The sequence below is a fragment of the Mycteria americana genome, chromosome 7 (assembly GCF_035582795.1).
Source record: "Mycteria americana isolate JAX WOST 10 ecotype Jacksonville Zoo and Gardens chromosome 7, USCA_MyAme_1.0, whole genome shotgun sequence".
Taxonomy (NCBI): Eukaryota; Metazoa; Chordata; class Aves; order Ciconiiformes; family Ciconiidae; genus Mycteria; species Mycteria americana.
The window spans coordinates 9351920-9376840 of record NC_134371.1 but is presented as its reverse complement, the minus strand read 5'-3'; the positions used below and the strand labels follow the sequence as shown (position 1 = coordinate 9376840).

General features: G+C 38.4%; 1 protein-coding gene across 1 annotated transcript in view; it reads left to right on the top strand.

The window, feature by feature from the left end:
• The window catches only part of GNB4 (G protein subunit beta 4), a 33812-nt gene extending 9439 nt beyond the window's left edge, over positions 1–24373 (top strand). The window contains exons 2-10 of the mRNA XM_075506930.1: positions 8541–8640; positions 13064–13102; positions 13835–13941; positions 14926–14989; positions 15816–15978; positions 16177–16243; positions 16395–16596; positions 17835–18051; positions 19367–24373. Of these exons, the coding sequence (XP_075363045.1) occupies positions 8584–8640; positions 13064–13102; positions 13835–13941; positions 14926–14989; positions 15816–15978; positions 16177–16243; positions 16395–16596; positions 17835–18051; positions 19367–19473 (1023 nt within the window). The 5' untranslated portion in view covers positions 8541–8583 and the 3' untranslated portion in view covers positions 19474–24373. The remainder of the gene's footprint in view (positions 1–8540; positions 8641–13063; positions 13103–13834; positions 13942–14925; positions 14990–15815; positions 15979–16176; positions 16244–16394; positions 16597–17834; positions 18052–19366) is intronic.
• The last annotated feature ends 548 nt before the right edge of the window (positions 24374–24921 follow it).

Here is a 24921-nt window from a genome sequence, read left to right as displayed (position 1 = left end):
CAAGGAATAAATTGGACTGGAACCACGTCTGTCTGTTTTGTTACTTAGGGCCATATCTTTTTGCTTCATTAAGGTCTTTCTTGCTGCTTCTTACATGTTTTGAATTGCAAAACCAATAGTAATTTGTTCAGTGTCCTGTGGTCAGTGAACCAAATTTTCACTGGAGAATCATTATTACAGTCACGAAAGACAACATAACTTGAATTTCACATGAAGTTCTGTTTGCAGGGAGTGTGATAAAAATAAATCTGTGCTTACGTACCAAAACATTTTGACCTGGAAATGAACATAATGAATATAAGATGCAAGAATGTTACTTTTGGAAAAAGCACTCTTTTTGGGCTGTGGAATATTCATGACTTTTAAAAATTCCTTCCTTCCTGTGCTTTTTTCAGGCTTATGCTTAACAGTGAACTTCTTGGTTTTTTCTATAATCTCGTGTGTGTGGGCAGAGTAGGGGCTTTCTGTATGTGTTTTATGAATGTACTTGGCTTAGACTTTTAAGTTGGCGTTTTAGAAATAAGCTCTCATATCTCTGAGCTTAAGATGCTGGTCTAGTGAACTGTCGAGTTGTTGCATGAAGAACGGTAAAAGTCTAAAGTCACTGATCATTTTTTACTAGTAAACTTAAGAATTCTTTCACTCTAATTTCGAAACTGTGATTTCCTTTGTCTATTTTGTGACTGCTGTTAACAAAGTCAGGATTTGTTGGTCTATTTGTCTTCCATGGAAACCGTAATCAAACCAGTGATCAAACGTGGAGACAGTGTCATGATCTGTTAAGACCTGATCACTGTGTGTGTTTGCGCTCTCATTTGCAAGCTGTTCATGCGCAGTGTCGGCAGCGCTGGTAAAATGGCATTGACTTCTAACCCCAGCAGCACTACTGTTGAGACGCATTCCAGCTGCCGCTTCCTCTGCTCTCCTCTATCAGTGGAAAACACTAAAGGTTAATACTTTCAGTACTGAAGTCTGAAGGTGAACACAGATATTTATATTTGTCTGACTCAAATTACTTCTGTTAACATCTCCAAGTATTTGTTGCGTTAAATACAAACAGTTTTATGTGGCAGGCTGTATTTCAAAGTTATACTAAAATCACAAGCTAAGTAACTGTGTGTATGAAGTGGCACATATTTCTATTCTTTCTGATGTGTAGGGGTACGAGGTGTTTTGGCGGAGGAAGGAAGGAGCAATATTGTTGGCTTGAAACTGCTTCTGCCGCACAGTTCATGGGTGGGGTTGTATTTGTGATGTAACTGCATGGGGCATGTTGGCACACAAAGAGGCAAGACTACTTTCATATCCCACTGATTTGTTGTTTGCTCGTGAGTCTCTTTTGTGGGACCTTTCCTTTCCAGCTGTACATGCAATTTTGAGCACATACATTCATCGGTTCCTTAAAATTGGGGATGGTATCTGTTAGAGAAATGGATGCTTAAATAAGTTCTGCTAATACCCTTCCTCTCGAGAGGCGTTGGTTGATTATTTCCTGTTTTTGTACCAAAGCTATAATGGAGACATATCACTTTAAAACACTTCCAAAATGTGCAGAAGTGCAACAATAGCGCTGACCTCAGCGAGCGAGGTCACACCCAGGCTGCTTCCTGTTTTCTTCTTGGGGAGACTGGAGGCCCTGAATATGGGAGAACTCTCCTTTACATGTGCATGGGGGCTCAGAAGTCAGTGACAATTAATTCCATCTTACAAAATGAAAATTTAAAAATCTTGAGGAAAAGATTCAATTAGGATTTCCAAGCTTGTTTTCTAAATGGTAACCATTTTTTAAAAATTAACCATTATTCTCTTTCTTTACTGAAATGTTGAAGATGTTCTGCAACTAATGCACCCCTCAAAAGTATATGTTAAAGATACAGCAGGGAAGGAGATGCACTGAAGAGGTTTGAGAGAAGAGAGAGCAAGAAAGAGCAAGGTACACAATGGCACGATTACAGCCCCTATATACTGTTATTTCAACTTCTGCCTCTCTCTGCTTGGATTTAAGTATTAGTCAATCAATATAAAAGCTCCTTGCTTTGTTGTCTTTGTTTATTGATGCAATACAGCTACAAATCAGAACAAAGAATTCTTGGGAAATTGAATAGCTGGTAAGGTCTCTGAGAAACGGAGGAGAGACAACATAGGGCCAAGATACAGTTAATAAAAAAGGCATTAAATATTTTATTTTCCTCAGTGGAGAGCTGAGTGTGTGTGTGGTCCTCAAACAGCTCTACCATAGTAAATATATTCCATAAAATTCCAACTGAAATACTTTTTATATATGAAGGTATGTAACTACAGTATAGCATTAATGCATTTATTTTAAATGGCGGCTGTGCAGGCAGAGATTTCACTTAATGTAAGGCTTTGTCCACTGTGTCAAAGTTTATAGAATTTGAGCTGTTCTTGAATATGTCGAATCCATTCCCTTCAGGCTGTAAGAAATTAAAACATCTGTATGTTTTTCTTCTCTATTCATGGCTTTGGAGAGACATAAATGAGTGGGCAAAGCTGCCGAAGTCTTGATTAGCGTCACTAAATGAGGAAATGTTTTATCAAAATCTTATTTGGCACATCCAGAATATGTAAAGTATTAGACTGTGTATGCTGCCGGAGCTCAGCTTCAGAGCCAGAACCCCAGCTGGGACAGCAAAGCCTGCGTATGCTGTCAGCAGTTACAGAAGACAAGCAGGTAACTTTACACAAGCGACTTCAGCATATAAAGGTTTTGTGGAATGAAGACTGAATGTGTGTGAGTTACCAATATAGCTCCCTTGAGAGAGATCTGGAGTATTTCTTGGTGTCTTTTTCCTATAATTAGTAAAGCGCTATAGTTAGTGTTCCTTATGTTTAGCCACCTGTGTGATCACTAGTAGGAATGATCACATGAAAGCTATGTGAAACTTCCTCTCTTACTTTCTGCTGCTATGTGTTGATCCCTCGTGAGATCTTACTGCATATGAGTTGAAAAACTGAGGTTGATATGTATAGCTAAGCACTTATTTCAATTCTAAAGGACTGATTTTTTTGGATACAAAATAAAATTCTTGCCTAAATAATTCTTCAGTCGATAGCTCTTATGAATCCAGTCAGACTGACTGTTCTTTCTGCAGTCCCTTTAATCTCTATATATTTGGCACAAAAATAGCAATGCTTTGTTGTGGGGAGGGATATATTTACACTTCTCTAGTCTTTTTTTTTTTCCCCTCCTGTCTATACGGTGATTTTACATGGGAATAAACTAAGCTTGCCGAGGCAAATGAAAATGCCTTTTTTTTTTTTTTTTTTAAGAAACCAAATTACTTAGCATCATAGTTTGTAAACTGTAATCTCCTGAGACAGAAATAGCTCTGCTTTGCAGAACTGAAGGTTCCTATCACTACATGCCTGACTATTCTGCTTCGAGTAATCTGCCAAGTATCAGCCCATTTCCTGGCTTTCCAGAGCTGTGTCGGCTCTTGGCCCCTGCGTCAGCCTTCTGCTCAGTGCCATGGGGTCGGCAGGTCCCTGTCTGATGAACACCCTGCATCCCGGCTTGAGTCAGCACTGTGTCCTGCCCTGCCACCGGCCGGTGTGCTGCAGAGGTCCTGGGCTCAGTGAATCTTCTTACACTGTGTACTGAAGTGCATTTGGAGTGAGTTTTTGCAGATAAAAGGGTGTTTTTCCAGCCACAATGTTTGACCCCACAGGTTGCAGAGAAAGTACTTTTGAGACAAGAACCTGTGGTAATTTGTCACTGCCTGCCTGTATAAGGAAGAACTAAACTCTTAGCAAATGATGCTGCTACTGAATCAGGAATATTGTAAGGAGTAATTTGTCTGTGGAGCACTCAAGCCTGCTAGTGGCTTTCTTGACACTAGATGTGCTGTGGAATCTGACTTAGTTAATTATTTTGCCTCGGGAGGCACTTTATTTTGGTATCACTAAATTCACTTGTACAAGTCCGCTGAGGAAAAATTGCACTGAGGTGCAGTTCAGCCTACAAATGACATTGCTTTTATGAGGGCAAAGACGTGCCGCCTTGGTTACACAACAGTTATTGCTCACAACGAGCTCCCTGTATTGTTGCTTCTGATGGGAAGCATCTTGTGTCCTTGACCCCGTTTCCTAATCGCTTGGGTGTCCTGCAGCGGTACACCCCCTGGCTACCAATGGTATTAAGAAGTTCTTCCCCTTCCTGTTGCTCATCCCCTCAAGGCCTCTTTGCCGTAGCAGATGATATTATTCATAGTACATCATGCACATCGTGAATTGCATTCTTGAAGAGAAGCATCTGGCTTCTTCACTGGGGTTTCTACCTGTGAATGTTGAAAAGCAGATACTACTACTATTCTGCATCTAAGGTAACTCAGAATATTTTTTTCTCTGACTAAACATTTAATAAAAATATTAATAAGCCAGGGAGGTAGACATTACGTTACCACCAGTCTCCTGATACGGCAGGAGAAGTCCTGACTCTCTCTCTATGCCCACAGAGGTGCAAGGGTGATGGCTTCGCTGCGTGCACGGCCAAGTACGATGCATCTGGGCTCCTGGGGAAGTTCATGTTCGGAATAAAGACTTTTCCAGGCTGTGGAGCAGTGCTCCTTCCTGGCTGTGGTATTTTGATCTTTCTGGAGGGGAGGATGAACAGGCATGTGTCCTTTGTAACCTAGTACAGGTTGGAGTTGAATCCACTGAGGCTTTCAGTAATTTGTTGTATGAGGAAAAATTTGCAATACGGAGATCACCTCTGTTCTTTGCAATCCCTGTAAGCCCTGTGAAAGCAGTCCCAGCATTTAATCTGATAAAAACCAAGTTGTTTTTTATCTGATGGCTGGTAGCATTGGGAAATAGCACACTTCAAGGTTGTGGTGATGACCTGCTTCTGTGCACTGAGGACAGGTTTATAGGATGCAGCCTCTGCTTTGCCATTGCCGCCAGCCATCTCAGTGCTGTGTTCTTGCTGTGCTTTACTGGTCACCTCACTGATACACTTAAACAGTGTTACAGCAAGTAAATGTAGTCTGGATAATGGTCGACGTACATAATGACATCTTGAGTGTGGCTTCTTTTCTTTTCCTCTCTTTTAACTATATCACTGTAGCATGGGAAGCATTAAAGAAGCATCTGTGCACGCAAGTTCCCAGCATGTGCTTATCTTCCTGTGTTGCTGTTGTGAGTATATGGCATCAGTAAGGTATTCACACAGTAGTTTGACAGGAGTTCAGATGCTGCTTGCAGAGTTAGTGTGAATCTGGAAAAGCATCCATGAGAGCTTCCTCTCTACCCACTCAATTTCTGTAATTTCCCGTGGGGACCTCGAAATAGTGCTTAAAAAAAAAAAAATTAAAAGTCCCAAGTGGAAGCATCTTGCTCATGGTTCTGCTAAACACTTTATGGTGTATGATCATCTGAACACATGAGCAGTTGTAGTGGGAGCTGCAGCTAGACAGTGCAACAGAGCGCGTTGGATACACTTCAGTTTAATGGTTAAACTGTGCACTTAGTTTGGCTACTGTAGTATCCCGGTGTTTATATATAGCTTAAGACTATCTCAGAGTTTGCTGTTGAGCTGCTGTGTACTGGAAAGGAACTTTAATACTTAAAGCTACAATAATCCAGTTCTAAAATGAATCTAGATTTTGTAGAAATGCGTACTGGCTTGGAGACCATTACATTCATTGAGGTATAGCTTGACCTCGGACCACTGATACGCTTCTGGTGAGCAGTAATGCTAATGACCTTGTAAATTTAGAACATACTGATGTTGTTAGGACTTTTCAACTGAAAAAAATTATTTCTTTCAAAAAAGTATGAAATATCATCGTCCTTTAATTTGCTTAGGAATTGATTTTTAAGCTAAAGGTGGGTGGGTGAGAAGGCTTCTGAAGCTGGTTATGTCCATGTAGGAACTTGTGCAGGCATGACATGATTTAAAGCTGTTTAACAGCTGTTTAGCTGCTGGCACAGCTTGATACAGAAATGGCATTAATGATGAACAGTACTGATATGAACGACGTTAAAATCATTAACACTGACTTTATGGTTGAAGTGCAGCATGGTCATTGATGATCTTTGAGTGCCAGTACAATGCTACAGCTAATTTTCTAATATGCTTATAGTTTTACCAATCAATAAAAAAAAAATGCCCTGACTTTAGCTACTCGTGACCAGCCATGCATGCTTCCAGTTGAATAGTAATGTCACTTTCTTTATGATCAATTATTCTCTGTGTTGAAGTTACTGTTTACAGAGCACTGAAGTGTGTGGCACATCACAGAGCAGAAGCTGACTTCCCTTCTCAGAAAATTAGAGATACATCAACTTCTCTGTTAGGAATCTTTATCTTCTGTTAAAAATAGCATGCAAGACTGCTGAAACATTGGCAAATATCATGGCTGGCTTGCTTTAGACATTTGAGTCCATTGTTTTGTCTGTGTTACCTTTGTGTAGGTTCTAGAACAAAAAAAGTGAAAACATTTTAAAAAGGATAATTTGACAATGATGGAACTGAAAGTCGGGCTATATTTCACAGAGGTATAGTATTCCAATCAAATACATTAAGATTGTAATTAAACTTCAAAGACTATAAAGGCATGTGATTTAGCATGCATGCAAAAGTGATTATAGTTTTTAATGCTTGATTTTTGAAATTGGACACTAGTGTTGATGACTTCTATTTTATGCCTGCTATGCATTAAGCAATATTAAGTAGTCTGGGCTTCTGAAATAGGAAGATGATGATAAATAAAGTAGTCTCTTAGAAATTCACATATGGATTATAATGTCTTTGTAGTTGAACAGAGCATAGGTTTAAGGAAGGGAAAGGTCTGAACTTCATAGTTAGCTTATGTATAGCTGAAAATATTAGTTAGACCTTCTAAGTCACCACTATGCTCTTACTGATTAGGATGTATTTTGATTTGGAGGTGATCCGATTTGTGTATGTTTGTGGGTTTATTCTGAAATGGACTTTGCAGTGATATCTGTGGAAAGCATGGAGATTCAGATTGAAAGAAAGAGGCAGTAGATGGATAATTAATGAAGATACACTTCTCTTCTTGAGTAACAAGAAGTTTCGTAGCTCTGAAACACTTGTGTAAGCTGGTGGTCTGAGGGTGATTATCTTTTATTAGTAAGTTACTTTGAACCAAAACCTTTCACTCTTTACATCTATGAAGTGTCATGTTTTATAGATGGAAAAAAGCCTTCCAGAGTCTGTCTTTTAGAGCACAACACTACTGAACTCCAAAGAACCAGTAGCTAGACCAAATAAAGAGGTTTCCCTAGAGGTCTACAACTTACTAGACACATGGTGATGTTTCTTCCCCTGTTTTTTCACCATTTTTCAGTGGGCTGAATTGGGGGGAGACTACTGTATTATCTCTCATGCTAAATAAAAGGCTTAGAATAATGTTTTGGATAGGTTCTTCTCCCCACTTCTTCTCCCCACTTCTTTTCCTTCCTCCCTCAGTTTTCATTTTGTGAGTAGTAGTGTGACTTTCGTCTTTCTTCTATAAGTTAGGAGTGTTTGGGGCTTTGTAGATAATTTGGTGGGACCACCACCGCTACCTTTCTGGTGTGCTTTTTCTATCATGAAAAAAATACAAATAAGTGCCTGGCTTGTTTGTGAGCAAACTACTAGCTTATTTTACTTTCACTGCAAGGATATTGAAGTCCACATGTATGTGAATAGACTTAAGAGGTCTCTGTAGTGGTGTTTGGCTGCACTGCTGTAGTGGGGATAAAGAGGAAAATTGATCTGAGGAAACTGTTCAACACACTGAAAAAATCAGATACAAAATCTGATTGAAAAAAATTACTAACCTGAAAGTGTGCTTGCATGTGGTTTTACTGTTTATTGATCTTTTTATTAAGGTTGCTTTGAGTCCTTATTCGAATGCGAACTGCTTTAGGCTGCTGTGGGCTGTACCAGCATGAGGATGCTTTTAGGGATGGTTCGGTCTTTACTTACTATCCCTTCTCACTGTGTGGGTGCTTTTGAAATGAAAACATAATCGTGCCTTGCCCAAGGAAAATATGGAAAAAAATTGTAGAAAACCTGCTATTTCAGCTGTAGTCTAGGATTCAAAATTTCCATCTTTAATTAAAACAAAAACCACCTTGAATGTCATGTGCAAAGGTGCTTGGATGCTAGCACTGTTGAGCTCAAAGGTAGCTGTTTAAGGCGACCACTGCAGCCTTTGCTCTTTGTTGCCATCTTGGGGTGAAGGCTGGCAGAGGTTTCTGGGTGGGTGAGAAGAGTGGTGCTACAAATGCATTCAGTAACAGGTTTTTGAAGCACAGTGGGTGGTTCTGTTGACAGTTGCTTCTATATTCAAAATATACTTCATTTAATTCTGCTTTTCATGGTGATTCAGGAATTGAAATAACTTAGGTCTTGCCAAATTTATTAGACAGTGTACTGAAGGGAATATCTACTTGGAAGCCTTTCTAATGGCAGAATAAATATATATGGCTTTGTGGGGTTTTTTGTTTTGTTTTTTAAAGAGGAGAAAGTGATACTGAAACTTATTTTTCTTCCCTCTTATTGGCAGGTTTTCTTCACCAGTGGAGTGTGAGAAATAGAGACTGAAGAAGATGAGTGAGCTGGAACAGTTACGGCAGGAGGCAGAGCAGCTGCGAAACCAAATCAGAGTAAGAATTGCTAATTGCTTATTTTTCATGATATGAGGGAATAAAATTTAAAGATTGCATCTATTACTTGCTCCTGTTTAAGTTGTGCAGAGCTTAAAATATTTTCAGAATATTTGTTTAAAAAACTGAAAAGTAAACCGTTGGAATAATGAAATGCATTCATAATATTTCTTGAACAAAATGTCTTCTTTCCTATTGAAGTTTGCTGTGTTTTGTTACTAGGGGTGTATGTGTCTCTGCAAATTCTTTATTTTGGATTTAAAAAAAAAAAAGGGAGCAGCAAACTTCTAGAACCTAGACACGACAAGTTGGCGTTAAGAGTATTAGAAAAGCTTGTTTCTGGGCTAAAAGTCACCCCTGCACTGCCACTCTTGATAAGCATGCAGGTCAAAGCATGGAGTGTGAGAGAAAACCTTCCAGGGGTGGATGTCATTTCTACAAGCTCTATTTCTTTACTTCCTGTTGAATTTACTTTTTTGAAAATGTGGATCCTCCCATATGTGCTAAATTTTTGTTGAAATTACTCATTGAAGATGATAAACCATGTATGAGCTGTCATGCCCAAAGTCAGTTCAACCAGGAATCTGTTGCAACACGCCTGTATATTTCAGTGATACAGTTTTCAGTAGGGAGAAAAGTACAAAGTGTAATAAGGATCTTCAAAGTCTGTTTATTCTTCATCAAAATTTCCTAAACATGAAGCATTCATAAATCTGATTTATATGGGAATGCCTTATTTGCAAACATTCCTATCAGCTAAGAGTACGGGTTTCTTAGAATATGTTGCAAGTACACAGACTTTTTTAGCATGGCATCTGCTGGCAGCAGTTGTTTTGTGGTGGTCTGCTGCTTAGTGCAGTGGATGTTAGGCTGCTTATTAGTATCAGCCATGCGGTAAACACACTTCACGTGTTAGTAGCTGTGTTGGGGCAAATGTTGCTTTCATGGCTGCTCATTCAGTGTTATCCAAGGAGAGCTCTGTGTCCTATCATTTTCACTTAATACACTAATGAAACAAGGCGAGGATCAGTCAGTGTTGTGGCACCGGGTACCCCTTCTAGCAGCTCTGTAGAGGAATGCAAATGAATTTTAGTTTAAAATAACTTTTTCTTAATTTTAAGCTTAATATGGCATTGCACAAATAAAAGGTATACATAATTTTCCAGTTCTTCCTCTGCCTGATGTGTAAAGACCTTCTCATTACATTATGTTGGGGTGAGCCAGTTAGTCTTAATTCAGTGTTAGTAATCAGTCAGTCTGGTTTTATGCAAAATTGTGTTGTGTGAAGAAAGAGATACCAGGCAAGTAAGAGAGCTAGACTATGTTGCAGGAATGTTTGATTTTTTTAATTTTGGAGCATAAAAATCTGATTGGACCTTTGTATAAGGACTCCATTTTGTGGCTTTAGGTTGATTTAACATTTCCCTTGTAACTCTATCACCCAAACTTGTAGCTGGATCTATACAGATGTAGCTGAGTAACCGTGAGTAACCATGGCTGTTGCCATTGGAGTCTTTTGGCTCAGCATTGGCAATTAGTGTTTGCCTCTTTGGATGTGATACCAGGGTTGGATACCTTATGCTTAATTTTAACTTCAGACTAATGTGCAATTAAAAATGCTCCTGATGAAACTTCTGACTGAATAATTCAGTTTCATATTTGTATAGGTGACTATTTATCTTCCTTATTAAATCATATTACAGTTTTCTTTCTAAATAGGTGTTTTGTTTGGGATGGGTTAGAGGATAGATATAGGATCTAAAAAAAAAAAAGTTTTTTTTAAGCGTCTGGAACATCTAGCAGGCTGCGAATTTTCAGCAATTATTTTTGATGCACACCTAAAAAGACGTGAGGTCAGTAACAGCATTTGATATTTTATATATAGCTAGCAGTTTGCTATCTTAGTTGTTTACATCTCTTGGGTTTTGCCTGATATTTTCTCTAACAATATAATCACAAAAAATCAGCTTTGTGCTTATAAGTGAGTTCCAGGTAAGATTGTACCTAGCAGCTTCCTAAAGTAGAATAAACTGTGATGCATAGCTGTCAAATTCCCAATAGACTTTTTGTAGACTGCAGTGTTTTAGAAATGTTTAATGATTTCTTTGGTTTTTTTAACAATATCTAGGTGATGTGAGTACCTTTGCCTCCCCATGCAGTTACTACAGTTGTAGCTCTGTTCTGTACACAGACTATGCTGGAGGGATAAAATAAGACTGCATGAATTTTTAGTGCAGGAAGTTTGAAACATCAGTGAATGATGAACTATTAGATAGCAGGATGGCTTTATGGTTCAAGTTGATTCCTAGTTCTGTCTATAATAAAGTTCCCATGTGATTTGTGTCCTCACTTTGAGAAATGAAATTCAGGATATGATTTTTGGAAGTGTTGCATACTTGGCACAGTGTCATTTGAAATTGAATGACATTTTGAACAAATAAGACACTACATTTTAAAAAATACATGTAGTTTGGGGACAAAAATTAAATCTTAAGTGTGTGTGCTAGGAAATCGTGGGGGCTGCACATTGATCGAGCACATAGATTTTTCTCAAATTCTGCATTGTCTACTGTATGAACTGAGAAAAATCTACAGTTATATGGAGGACCTTTTTATGTTATGACACTAATGATTCTGTTATGATGATGCATATGTAGAAATGACAGTTAAAATGTGAGAATTAAAATAGCCTGTTGAAACTTTGCTTTTCCTGCAACTTTACCAATCGTATGGCAAGTATTAGACAGCCTCAAGTACAGGTGTTGCCAGTAGCTCTTTCTTTAAGAAAAGTTGCTTTGTTTCATTCAGACTGCATTCAGAATTCATTATATGTTGAACATCTTCAAGTATTTCGGCTAAACTAAACAATTAAAGTTGTTTAAAATCCAGTGTGTTTCTTCCTGTGGGTGAAATGAGAAGTGGTAGGGGATTTGCTGCTCTGGTATTTTAAACCCCTCCTGGTTCCAGACATCAACATTTTACAAATATTTCTACAGTTCAGACATTTTAAAAATAAGTTGAGATGACTTAATCCACTCTCAGGCTTGCTTTCTGGGAGGAAAGCTATAAAGGGTGGTCAAAATAAACAGGCACTAAAAAATTGTTAAAGTTGCAATGTCAAGTAACTTTCAAGCAAGAGCTTGAAAAATTTTAAGATCCTAGTCTGAATGTGTTGATGCAGTTCCAAAATGTGTGAGTAAATGTTTTCGTTCCTTCTCTCAAAGAGGACATTGCCGTTAGTGTACAGATTGAATGCTTTCTTGGGGCGGGGGGACACACAAATTAGTGGTGAAGAAGGGCATCTGTCTTTTGTGGGATGCCTGCTTCATTGGTTACAGAAGTTGGAAGGCATTTGGAGAAATTGCAGGGAGTTAGAGAGGGTCTTGTGGGTGATGTTGATAGTTTTATCTTTAACTTGTGCTATAGAGTTCTGGTCTAATTTTAAGCCAATTATTTTAAACCATGCTTCTCAGAAGTGGTTGCTGACTGCGTGCCTACTTTTGTTTTTTGAAGACGGGAGCCTGAGTTGCAGGAGTGCAGTGCAATCGCAATTGTAACTGAAACCGGGTTTTGCAAAATTGGAGTGTTGCAAACTAAGCTCAGTAGTGCTCACCTGTGTCAGGTGTCCAATCTGTTACTCTGATTATACAAATGAAAGTAAAGTCTGTTTTCTAGGTAGGGTTGAATACTATGCAGAAAGCAAGTCATATGCCCATAGAGTCTGAAATGATGAAAAAAAACGGGAGTATCTGTATGGAGACCTGAGCACCATCCGTTCCATGAAATGAATGAGGGTGTTGGTTGTCTATTTTTTTACTTCATTTTCTATGAAGTGCATCAGCAGCTTAAGCTTCAGTAAGCCTGCTGTCTGTCCTGCTCTCCAGAACCTGCCTGTTAATTTTCATCCTGCCTCTCATAACTAGCATCGTCACACCTGCGATGGCAAGGGCATTAATGCAAGAGCCTCATGTAGCACAAAGTTTGCTAATCATGTATAATATGTGGTTGCTTTTTCAGGTGGATCAGTTCTTCCCTTGGTGCTCAGCACACCCTGAGCAAGCACATTCACACCAGGGAAGGAATACAGGGAAGAGCGTAGGCGCTGGGACTTCAGGGTGGCTCCAAATGCCTTTGAATCCCATGTTCTGTAGAAAGGGAGACTCAAAGGTTGCTGGGGCATGGCCGTTCTGAAGTCCCTCTTCCTCCACTACCCCTCAGCTTGTGTTCCAGTGCTTTAGATTCCTTGGACAATAAGACATATTAGGGTGACAGAAGGCATATTGGCATGTAAGTTGTTGTTGGCTTGTGGCTTTTTGAGTGTGGTGAAGTGTAGCTTAAGAGTTATTTTTCCTTTAGATGCTGTCTCTCAGTTGATGCTTAGTGTTGCCTTTTAGATTCAAATTGTTCCATTCTTTTGTTTCAGGATGCAAGGAAAGCATGTAGTGACACAACTCTTGCTCAGGTATGTTCTTGATTCTGTGTATAGGCTGTTACTTGATACATAAAAAAAATAAAAATCGCTACAATTTATGACTGTAACATGTTCCTGTTTAGTAACTGAAAGAATAAAGTGAAAGAAGCCTTTGGAAATGCACTGTGTATTTATACAGTTATTTAAACCAAAACAAAACAACCCCACCAAAAAACCAAACAAATAAACAAAACAGAAAAAAAACCCCCAACGAGTCAAAAAAACCCTCACCATCTTAATGGGTCCTGCTTCCAGTTTACCTTTTAAATAGAGTGTGCTTGTTGTGTTTAGTATATTTAGAAAGACTTGAATAAATGTCTTTTAGCTGTATTTTGGAAACAAAACTATTTTGCATTTGAAGTTCTGCTATGCTTTAAAAAGTAACAGTGCAGTACATATTGGAGGATTTTCTTCCATTGGTTTTAATTGAAAACTTTCAGATTTGCTAATCTGAAATAGACTCAGTATTATATAGTCGTATTTTTTTAAAAAAATCTGAAATTTCAGGTATAGCCATTGTGAAGTGTGTTAGTGTATCTTAGGCAAAATCTGTTTTCCTCAGTGTTGCATGGACCTAATCCTGGGTTGTACACTAGTATCTTTTTTATTTTTATGTTGCATGCCAGGGTAGATTATTTTCTATCAAAGTTCAAATGTATTTAGTTATCTTGTATATTAAAAATAGTTCTGAGTATCTCGGGGGTTTGTTTTATTTATTTTTAGATCACAACAAGTCTGGACTCAGTGGGTCGAATTCAAATGCGAACAAGGCGTACGCTTAGAGGTCACTTAGCCAAAATCTATGCTATGCACTGGGGATCTGACTCAAGGTTTGTACAAGTGATCCTTAAACCTGCAGTTTAAGAGTTAGAAATTAGATTGTCGACTTCAGAATTAATATCAGGTTTTGGGAGCCATATGGTATGGTGTTGGTGCCCTTGCAGGGGGATCACAGGCCATGACTGTGGTGGGTTTTTTGTCTTTAGTTATAGTTTGCCTTTTTAAAACCAGTGAGGATTGCATAGTGGTAATAGAGGAGCCATGATTGAAAGGAGAGGTACTCTGCTTGGTCTTACCACAGATGTTTTGCCTTTTCCTTCCTTTAGTTTTAACGAAGTTCTTTGAGTCTATTTAAGCAGAGGAGGGGATGTGGTGAGGCATATTTTTGGAATGATGGATATTGTATTTTACAAGATGTTGAACAATTACGTAACTTCTGTGATACTAGAAATTTTAAAACTTTATGGACAAATTTTATTTCATTGACAAAAAGATCCTTTTGTACATAGTGGGAAAAGTTACTTAGCCTCTAGGAAGGAGTTTTGTTATGCTGCCTTTAGAACAACTGATGGTCCTATGTTAACAGTGCCTCATGGTCTGCTCTCTGTCAGGTAGTCCAGAAAGAAATACATCTAGAATCTGCTCTCAGAATAAGAATTTTTTTCCCCTAAATTTCTTGTTTATTTTTGGGTAGCTGTATAGTCAAAATATTAGCTCATATAGTCAAATATATAGTCAAAATAAAAGCAGCTGTGGAGAGAGTTCATAAAATGTGTTTTCAGTAAGTTGTTTGGTTTTGTCCGTTGGTAATCATGAGTCCCTGTGGACACATGATTCCTTGGTCAGGTAATATACAGAACTTCGCAGATTTTTTTCCAATAAATACTGCCCCCCCCCCCCCCAAAAAAAAGGCACAGAGAGTAATAAAGAAATTTTGAAATTTCTGAATCACTTGGTAATCATGCATGATGTATGTCTGTTTTGAGATTTGGTTTGTTTTATATTAACATATTTTATTTTGTGTTTATATTTAGGCTACTAGTCAGTGCTTCTCAAGATGGAAAATTAATTATTTGGGATAGTTATACAACAAATAAGGTAGAGTTATTTCTAATCCATATCAATAATTCATGCATAATTTGTGTGTTTGAGGGCACTTGTGTCTATTTTTCTATGGTTGCAAGGCAAAAATGAAAAGAAGCAGTCTTTTTCTAAATCAGACATAATTTTTTTTTCTTTCATGACTAGCTGGTTACTAGTGAAATGTTGTAGGTTGTTTTCTCAGAAGCAGTAGTCCTAGGTAATATGTAACGTTTTCACTCTAATTTGCCAGTGCAGTAGCTTGTAGCTATTGCGCTCTGCCTGTGTGGTATTGCTTCTGAAAGTAATATGGTTTTAAATTGTAGAAATACACAACCTCAGAATTTACAAGGGTGCTTTGCTTTTGAGGGCAGAGAAAGGAGGAGGAAAAAAAGGCAAGAAAAAAAAAAAGGTGTTAAATGAGAAAAGCTTAGGTAGAGTGTGGAGAGGTGATCTGCTTCTGTAAACTGTCCAGTCTCCATGGGTACAACCATCCCATTTTATAACTTATAGTTCAGAGATGTAGAAGAATTGGACAAAGAAATCTAAGTAGAATAAACAAATGTTGTAAATGTTTAAGTTTAGCATAGCTTTGCTATTAAATAATGTTGTACTGAAGTTCTGTGTATCTACCTTGGAGACTACTGGTATTTTTCATCCTTGTATGTATGTATAAATATGAAATGGGTTGTAATATGTTGTAAAATCAAAATACTGAAACTTGTGACACACAATCTACTCGGTGTGTTTCATCTGCTATAATTCATTAACTGGTACAAACGACGTCAGTGAAAAATGAAAGCTGACAGGTGACATAGCATTCATGAGCTCTGTCTTTCTGAAGATGCACGCCATTCCTTTGAGATCCTCCTGGGTGATGACTTGCGCATACGCACCGTCTGGAAACTATGTTGCCTGTGGTGGATTGGACAACATCTGTTCCATATACAACTTGAAAACCAGAGAGGGCAATGTGAGAGTGAGCCGAGAGTTGCCAGGGCATACAGGTCAGCCATATTCTTGCGTCAGCTTTGGGTTTTTTATTGCATCAGATGAAACAGTCTCGCTTTGAGGTGTATTGTGAAGTGTGGAATAGTTTTGTTGGTTACAGACTAGCTGTGGGAGAACTTTAATCACTGCTCTTGCATTTAAAACTTCAGTTATTACTCCTGGGTCTGAAACTAACATAACTGTTTTGTTTTTAGGATACTTGTCCTGTTGTCGCTTTCTAGATGACAATCAAATTGTCACTAGCTCAGGAGACACCACTTGGTGAGTTTTTGAGCTCTTTTGGTCTCCTTTTTTTTTTTTCCCTTTTTCTTTTTTTTTTTTTTTTCTCCTTTCCAATGTCTTAATTTGTATTTCAAACTTAAATGCTCAAATAATCACATACATTGTGTTAATGTTGTCACTTTATCTGCAGCGCTTTGTGGGATATTGAAACTGGTCAACAGACCACCACATTCACTGGGCATACCGGCGATGTTATGAGTCTCTCTCTAAGTCCAGATATGAGGACTTTTGTTTCGGGTGCCTGTGATGCCTCCTCGAAGCTTTGGGATATTCGAGATGGAATGTGCAGGCAGTCGTTCACAGGGCATGTGTCAGATATTAATGCAGTTTGTGTAAGTGATCATTTGTATTTCCACATGGGAAGAAAGGGGGAGGATAACAGCTATAGTTGCATGAATTCAGCTTATAGTCTACTGGGTTACCTTGAGTTAAAATCAATTACTTTGTTAGGGTAGAGACTGTTATATTGTATGTAACGAAGAAAGTTGTCTAATAACTTATGATCTAGTTTATAGCTGAATTATTATTACTGTTATCTATGATGCATTGAAGTGTTCTTGGAATAGTTTCAGCTATGTTTTTGTTCAGTAACTGAGACCTTACTTTTTTTTGAGAAGCAAAGAATGGAGGAGGGAAACTTTTTGCAGTGCGGCAATATGTTAAAAACTGAAAATTGTAGATAAATGCAATTTACTGAGAGGGAGCAAAATAGCCAAGTATCCTCATCTTAAAGTTTTTTGTTGAACGAAAGTGTACTTGATATTTTCTGTTGAAAAGAGCTTTCAGCAAAATATTCTGGAAGGCAAAGTTAAAATCAGTCTTATGTTGAATATTCATCCCTGGAATAATTTTGTAATATTTATAAACTGGATTATATTTCCTCTCTGTCATAGTAACACTATGTTCTGATCTGCAAGATACAAGCTCTGATAAATAGGGAATGAAATCTAAGTCTAAGCTGCATCTGTTTTTGATAAACATGAAAAATTACTAAGGCTGAGAAAATACCAAAAGCATGACCAGTAGAAAAATGCAGTTCCTATACTTAGACCTGAATTCTGAGATGTGTTGAGCTCTTTTCATTCCCGTTTCAATCAATATGGCTGTTGTAAGAATGACTCTGATTTGGAGTAGATTTTTTGGAAATTGAATTGCTTGCTTGCAGTCTTCTCTCTTGGCTGAGCCAACCTGGCTGACCAGCTCAAGATGGAACATTGTGTACCACTTCACCCAGGTCTTCCTGGCCCACAGCTGGGATGTACATATCTGCATTTTGCTTCATTTTGTGGGAGTTAGTTGCATCCCATTTGACTCCTGTTATACCGCATGCAGGAACTGTCTGGGTAAAATTCCAGTCATTCTGGTGTTACCAGTACTATTCTAGAAGTGTTTTGTTGCATAGCTGTGTATATGCATTTTTTTAACATGCAGATTTTTTTTTTTTTTTAAATAAATTATTCTGCCTTTATCTGGTCATCCTGGCAAAATAATCCTGTGATGTTTTTGAAGTAACACATGAACAATGTATTTTTCTGGTGTCAAACTCCTGTCTCTTAATTAAAACTTTCAGTTTTTCCCTAATGGACATGCATTTGCCACTGGATCTGATGATGCCACTTGCCGACTCTTTGACCTACGTGCAGATCAGGAATTAATGATGTATTCGCACGACAATATTATCTGCGGGATCACTTCTGTAGCCTTCTCAAAAAGCGGTCGCCTCTTGCTAGCAGGTTACGATGACTTCAACTGCAATGTGTGGGATACTTTGAAAGGGGAGAGAGCAGGTGAGTACACATAACTGCGATGAGCTGAAGTTTTCAATTTCCTTAGCAGAAGATGGATATTCAAAATCTATGCAAAGTGCAGAGCCAGTTCATTGCCAATGCTATTGCTGGTGTGTGGAATCTGCTTGCTTCATTTTAACACTGTTTTCTCTTGGAATGACATCCTTTTATTGTATTGCATTTGGTTATATTTTCCAGTTGTTATACTGCATTACAGTTTCATCTATATGATGTGTGGAGTAAACGCTCCAGTCAGTGAAATACTCCTGTTCTTGGGTGTTGGCCATTATATGTCTGTGTGCTGGAAGATACCAGCTCTCGAGGCTAAGGAACAGCCTCCAAAATTACATTACGTCTACAGAAAATTTATTTCACCGAAGTGTATGAAATTAAGTAATACAAAATTATACATTTATACATATATATATTTATATATTATACCATTATACATTTGGCTTTTACACCCATCGGAGGAAGTAATTCAGATAGTAGTAAGTTACAGTAGTGTTTTTGCCTTGGGGACCATAATTTTCTGCTCTTGGGAGAGCAGGGAAGTGGACCCTTTTAGTCCTTGAATTAGTCACTTCTGTCAGGACAGACAGCATGTTTATAGCATAGCTACATCTTTCTCACTTTGTACAGTAATTTAAATGACGGGGCCTGGTTCAGTTCTGAACCTTGATGCTGCTGTTCGGACTCAAAATATATCCTTTTCCTTAAGGGACGTGGGCAGGCTGAGTTTTTATAGACCTGGATGTGGTACCTTGGGAGAGCAGACAAGTGCAAGAATGGGTAGAAGGAAAGCTAAAACAAAGTGCGAAGAGGCAGGGTACAGTGCTGCTTTTCTAATAGTCTGACACAATACATGGGGGATTTTTAATCCTTAGGATTTGCAAAACATGGGAAACTCAAGGTAGTTCCTGTATCCAAGGCATTGCCAGAAGACACCGTACTTGATTTTGGAAGTACTTGATGGCTGAAATTGTGGACATCATTGCTGAAAACAGGGGAAAAAACAGTAGAGAGCCTGATTAGGGATGAGGATGTCTTTGGGGCAGAAAGGAGAAGTCATAAGGGCAGAGAGAAAAATGGAGGCAATATTGTGTGTACATATTTTTAGAAACCTCATTGTTGAGTTTCTTGATATGGCTGTTGTGATGTATAACAGTTCTTCAGGGTGGAGACAAAAAGGATGATTAGATCTTGCATTACCTCTTTTTTTAGCAAATTTGAAGACTTACCTGGAAGAGCAGAGTAACAGCTGAAGTCCTTGACATCCTGTGGATATTAACTTTCATTGCCTCTTCTTTTCCAGGTGTCCTTGCTGGCCATGACAACCGTGTCAGCTGTTTAGGTGTTACTGATGACGGCATGGCTGTAGCTACAGGGTCTTGGGACAGTTTTCTCAGAATCTGGAATTAACTGGGAGCCAAACATGTACATTCTCCATTTGAGATCTGGAGAGATCAATGCTGCAGCCTATAGCTGTGAAATAACATTTCTACCTTGTATTTGCAGGTGAAGTTTTTCTATTCACTGATTATTACACAAAAAGGCTTTCTGTAAACTAGAAAAAAAATCAAGTGAAGAAATAGGGGAGGGGGGAAGAAATCACTGACTTTTTAAAAGGGGCCAGCACACATAATCATGGTGACCGACAAACTAAGAGCCAGTCTTTTTGTTTTTGGTGGTTTGGTTAGATTGTCCTTGAAGGGTTTTTGCTTGTGCTCAGTCTGCTAATCCTGTACTTTTTTTTGTACATAACAGAATATACACATTATAGCAGCCGATCATGTAACATTTGTCTGTATGTAAAGAAATATGTTTGCATTTTTTAAGGAACTACATTTATAGCTTTGCCTTTAACCTGAGATGTCACTTCTGAGTTTTGTAGTGGATGAACTAGATTGCTGTTTTAAATGTTTTTGTGAATTTACTGTAGATAAAGTGAAGCCAATGGTATGTATGTGTTTTTATAATGGAAGGCATTTGAGTTGTTTTTTTTTTAAAGGCCCTGGAGACTCCCAGTTAATACCTACCGCCTTATTCACTTACTTCTTGACCTGCTTGCCTATTTTTAATCGTGGGGGTTCTTCCTTCAAGCCAGTGGTTCCTGGTTCATCCATTGGCAGTCATGGCCTCCAAACACCAAGGAGTTAATGCCAGGCAGACTTGCAACAACAGCAAAAATAAATAAAAATAAAATAAAATTTTAAAAATCCAGTTCCAGAAGTATTAGCTTCCTTACTGCAGCTTTTCGCATCAGCTATTCCATGCAGTCCTTGGGTATGGAAGCCAAGTGACCTGCATTGCTGTCGTTACGTGGCTGTGTGCTTTTCCTTTTGACAATTCAGCTCTAACTAAATGAGGTAGTTTTGGCCCATCACAAACTCTAGCTGATTTGCACTAAGAAAATGATTTGGCATGATGCTCAGCGCTCAGAAAGCAGTGTATTTGCAAAGCTTGCTCCATTACCACAATCAGCTGAGACATTCAGGAGGACTTTGCTTAGATTCTTAAAGAAGATTTAAATGTGTAGTTAATCGCCTATAATCCCCCTCCAAATTAGGGGGTTGCCAAAGCATACCACAACCAAAAGCGCTTCTTGTCAGTTACGTGCAGTGTGAATTATAAAAGGAATTGTGTAACTTACAATGAACCAAATAACCTTACTTACCTGTGTGACCCTTTGAAACTTCATACTATAAACTTAGCGACTTGCTTGTTCTCCTGTGGTCACAGAGGTCTATACCATGGTGGCTTTTTTGGATGCTACTTGTTCTGCAGCTCTGACACTGTAAATAGCCATTTCCTCTCCTGTTCCTGATTTTATTCTGATTTTGATGTCAGTTGCTTATAAATGCTAGGTTCTGATCAAGTACAGTTGGGTGTAGATATAGGAAAATCAAGTGATTGATGCCCATCTGAAACTACCTGGGAAGATTGCTTAACTTTTTGGTGCCTGGCAGCATGCCTGCGCTTGCAATGGATGTTCTCTTGGGAATCTGAACGTCTGTGGCGTTTTTGGAAAGGGGAATTAAGTCTATTGGCTTCTCTTAAGTGACTTACTTTAAAGATAACGTGGATTTTAAATCATCAGGTTGGAAGATAATGTTAATCTGCCCTCATCTGAAGTTATGGGGAGTCTGGGTATCTCTGGGTCAGGTAGTAAATATAAGTGCCCGGTATCTTGTAATATACCAAAAGAGATTTGTGGCCGAGATGACTATTTGTCAAGTTTCTGACATTTGTAATCCTAAATTTCAGTACTTCCAGACTGTGCCTGTAAACTTGCCATGTCTATAATGGTGAAGGTGCCAATAAGTGTACCAGTCAATCACAGTAAATTCACTTTTAAAAAAAGAAAAAGGCGCATCTTGTGCTGGAGAAGTATACATTTACTAACAGCAGACTGTGGTGTAGGACCAAAATCACACTATATTGTATGTCACAGGAATTCCTCACCGTTTTGCTTTATGATCTGTCTGCATTAACAGAACGATTATGGAATTCTTCTTACTCTCTTAAGTGAGCAGCTCTTTGGGATCTTGCAGACTTGGTTTATTTTTTTAGTGGTACACTTGATTTTGTTTGTCTGTTTGTTTTTAACTCACAGCTGCCTTGAGTGAATCATTCTGGAAATTTGTTACTAAGGAATTTTAAGAAAATATTCTTTTTCTAAAAAATTTTTTCCATACAAGTGTGTTTTGAACCAATTTCCTAGTCAACACCTTTGCGAAGACAGGTGCCATTTTTACATTCTGGTATTAAAACGAGTTTCTACTTGTGAAAGTCCAAAACCAATTTTACAAATGTATATAACTTTTCTTAAAAGTTCAGGTAGACTGTAAGCATGATAATGGCTCTCATACAGGTATTACTGCAAATAATTTCACTATCATTGTCTGATGGGCAATTGTCTGTTGGATTCAGCTGCTTTTAAAATAAATAATAAGGAATGCCAAGTACTTGATAATGAGGTTTCCAAAAGCATCATACAAATACCTGCCAGCTTTTGCTATTCGGTTAACCAGTGTTTGTAGCGCTGCAGGTCCTGAGGTGGCTCCTTTTGTGTCGGTGCATGAGGAAACGTGGAAGAAGCCCGAGCGCAACTGGGGAAACACTATCTATCTGATGCTTCTTGGGAACTTGTAGAAAGCTTGTGATAGATCCTGCCAAGGTGACGTTTGCTGTTTAATTACTCTCCTTGATATAGTTAAGATTTTTTTTTTTAAAGCCTACAGATTTAATGTAACACATTTTTATTATATGAGGCCAAATGCACTTGCACAGGCTGTGGTATTTCCTTTTTTAAACAGCTATTAGTGACCTTTCAAGATGAATGCCCTTACTAAAATGGATGTGGTTTTAAGGGTAAAAGCTCAAACTCCTCCTAATATGAGGCAGGTAATAAAACGACCCTTCAGAGGTTTTGCTTCAAAGGTTTTATTCCCAGCTTTGAATCTCAAAGAAAATGGTATGTGCCTATAGTTTAATGTAGGCTCAAGTATGCAGCTTGTGATTTCTAACTGTGCACCGTGACAGCACACTCATTTCGTATACAGCAGATTTTGCAGCACTAGTGGGTACATCTTAACCTGTCTTTAAGTTTGTTGCCAAACTACATCATTATCTGAATTTCAAATAGCTTGTGTAATTACAGAAGTGGAGTAACTAAGAACATCGTGCCAAAATGGTGGCAAGATAACTCCTAGCCTCTCTTCTAAAAAGTCCATCGGTTATGGCTTGGAAAGTGGAACTATGTGCTTTGTGTAACATGATTTATTTTATTCAGGTACAATTTTTTGTCGGCACTTTCTAATGTTGATTTAACATTGTCATAGAGAATACTAATCAGGCAAGCGCCCAACCTGGGCTTGTTCCCATGTAGACTCGGACATCCCTTTATTGGTAGAGAGATTGGTTGAGATTCTGGAAACCACAAAAGGCTTCTACGTGGTATCGTGCTGATGTATACTCGCTTACTCCAGTAATGTGGGCCCGTTGCCATCTGTCTCCAGACCTTTTTTCTTCCAAACATCGCTATCCTCTGCCGTGCTAAATTGTAGATACGTCACAGTATCTGGCAGAACTGATAGTTCAATGTCTTGACAGCTATGTATGCCATTTGAAATGGAACGTGGATTAAATAGGCTTTTCCCCCTGCCTAAGAAGAGGGCCTGACCTTGACTTGGCAAAGCTGAATTGATGTAACAGCTGGTCCTAGTGTGCTTACTGTAATGCATGGGTTGGAAATAGTTAACTCTTTAATTCAGTTAGTGTAACCGCTTGTCCCACAATGAAGTTCACATTACTTTAAGGTGGAATGAAAACGAACATTGTGAAAACATTCCAAGAGTGCTTAGTCTTTCCTCCTTGAGGACACTGTCACCTCCACTAGGTTTAGTGCTGTGCTTTAAGATGTTGGTGAGAGTTATTGGCTAATTCAACTAGTTGGTATAAATGGTTGTGTAGCAGAATGACTGATTTTTGAGATAGCATTTCCTGTAAAAGTAATTTAAGCATGGGTTGATGGTGCACTTTGTATACAGTAATCTGGCATGCATGCTGGTAAAACTACTTCCTACACTTCAGAGGCACCACAAGCCTTTTATCCAGTTGCTGGTTATGTAAAATACATGCAGAATGTTAATGCAGTGTTGTTATGGTAAATGTGTGAACAGTGTTACTAATTGATATAACTGATAACAGATTACATGTGCCTGACATTCTTATACCACACAGTATGTTTAGGTTTTAACTAATATGGACTTCGGTGGAATAGTCTTAGGTATTTCGAGCCTTTGTTTTACTTACACAATGGTGCTCTATTTGTGTTTTTCTCCTTTTTTTAAAATAAAAGCATCTGAACACTTGTAGTACATATTACATCCAAAGGAGTCCAAAACAAAATGCTTCTAAACATGCTTGATTTTAATTTGCCTTCAGTTTCCAGCATTTCTCATCAGCTATGTTTTTGGTTTTTTTTTTTTCTTGTTGCTGACTACTTTGGAAAACTTCAGTAATGTTACCAATTATGAAGTGATTCTGCACTGCCTTTGGATTGTGTATGTATTCAGAAACAGTCTTAAAGCTTTTATTTAAGCTATTAAAAAAACCAGGGACTTGTGCCATTTGTTCTTTAACAGTGCTGTTGTAAAAAAAACTTCCCTGTGAAAAAAAAAAATCACTTGCTATGAACTCTGTTTATAGCTTTTTTTTTTCCACGATGGATCTTTTTCTTTGTATTTGTACAGTGGCTCAGTGAAAGATGTTGCCATGAGTTGATATTGTAACCAATAAACAAGTGCTTTTAACCAGACTGTGTCACTTGTGAATGGTGTTAGAGCTGTAATAATGAGCATCCCCTGTCCTAAAGATGAAGATTCTTCCTGTGGCACTGAACAGAGAGAGATCAGCCATCACATACCTACAACAATTTAATTCTTGCTTTTGGTTATCATGTTGCAGTGAACTGAACAGTTGTGTGTGCATGTTAAACAGCAAACTGTTATGTGAGTAAACTGCCCTTATGAACAAATAATTAAGGTGATTTTTTTTTTCCCAAAGCAGTATGTCTTTATGTTTTCTGCCTGAGATGGGGGGAGGCGTGTTAATACTACAGTGAAGTGAGGTGGAAGTTAGCCACCACTCCCCCACTGGGGAAAAAGAGGGTTTAGAACACTCATTCAGTCATACAATGCCACCCTCCGTGAAGGGGCAGACACCCTCGCCTCCTTCCTTTTGTAAGTCTGTAGCATTAATTATATTCTCCCACACCAAAACATTTACTTGATCAACACCGCTGTATGGAGTGCACAGCTTGCTTGTCTGCTGCAGGAAGAAGGTTTTTTTTAATTCAACCTCAGG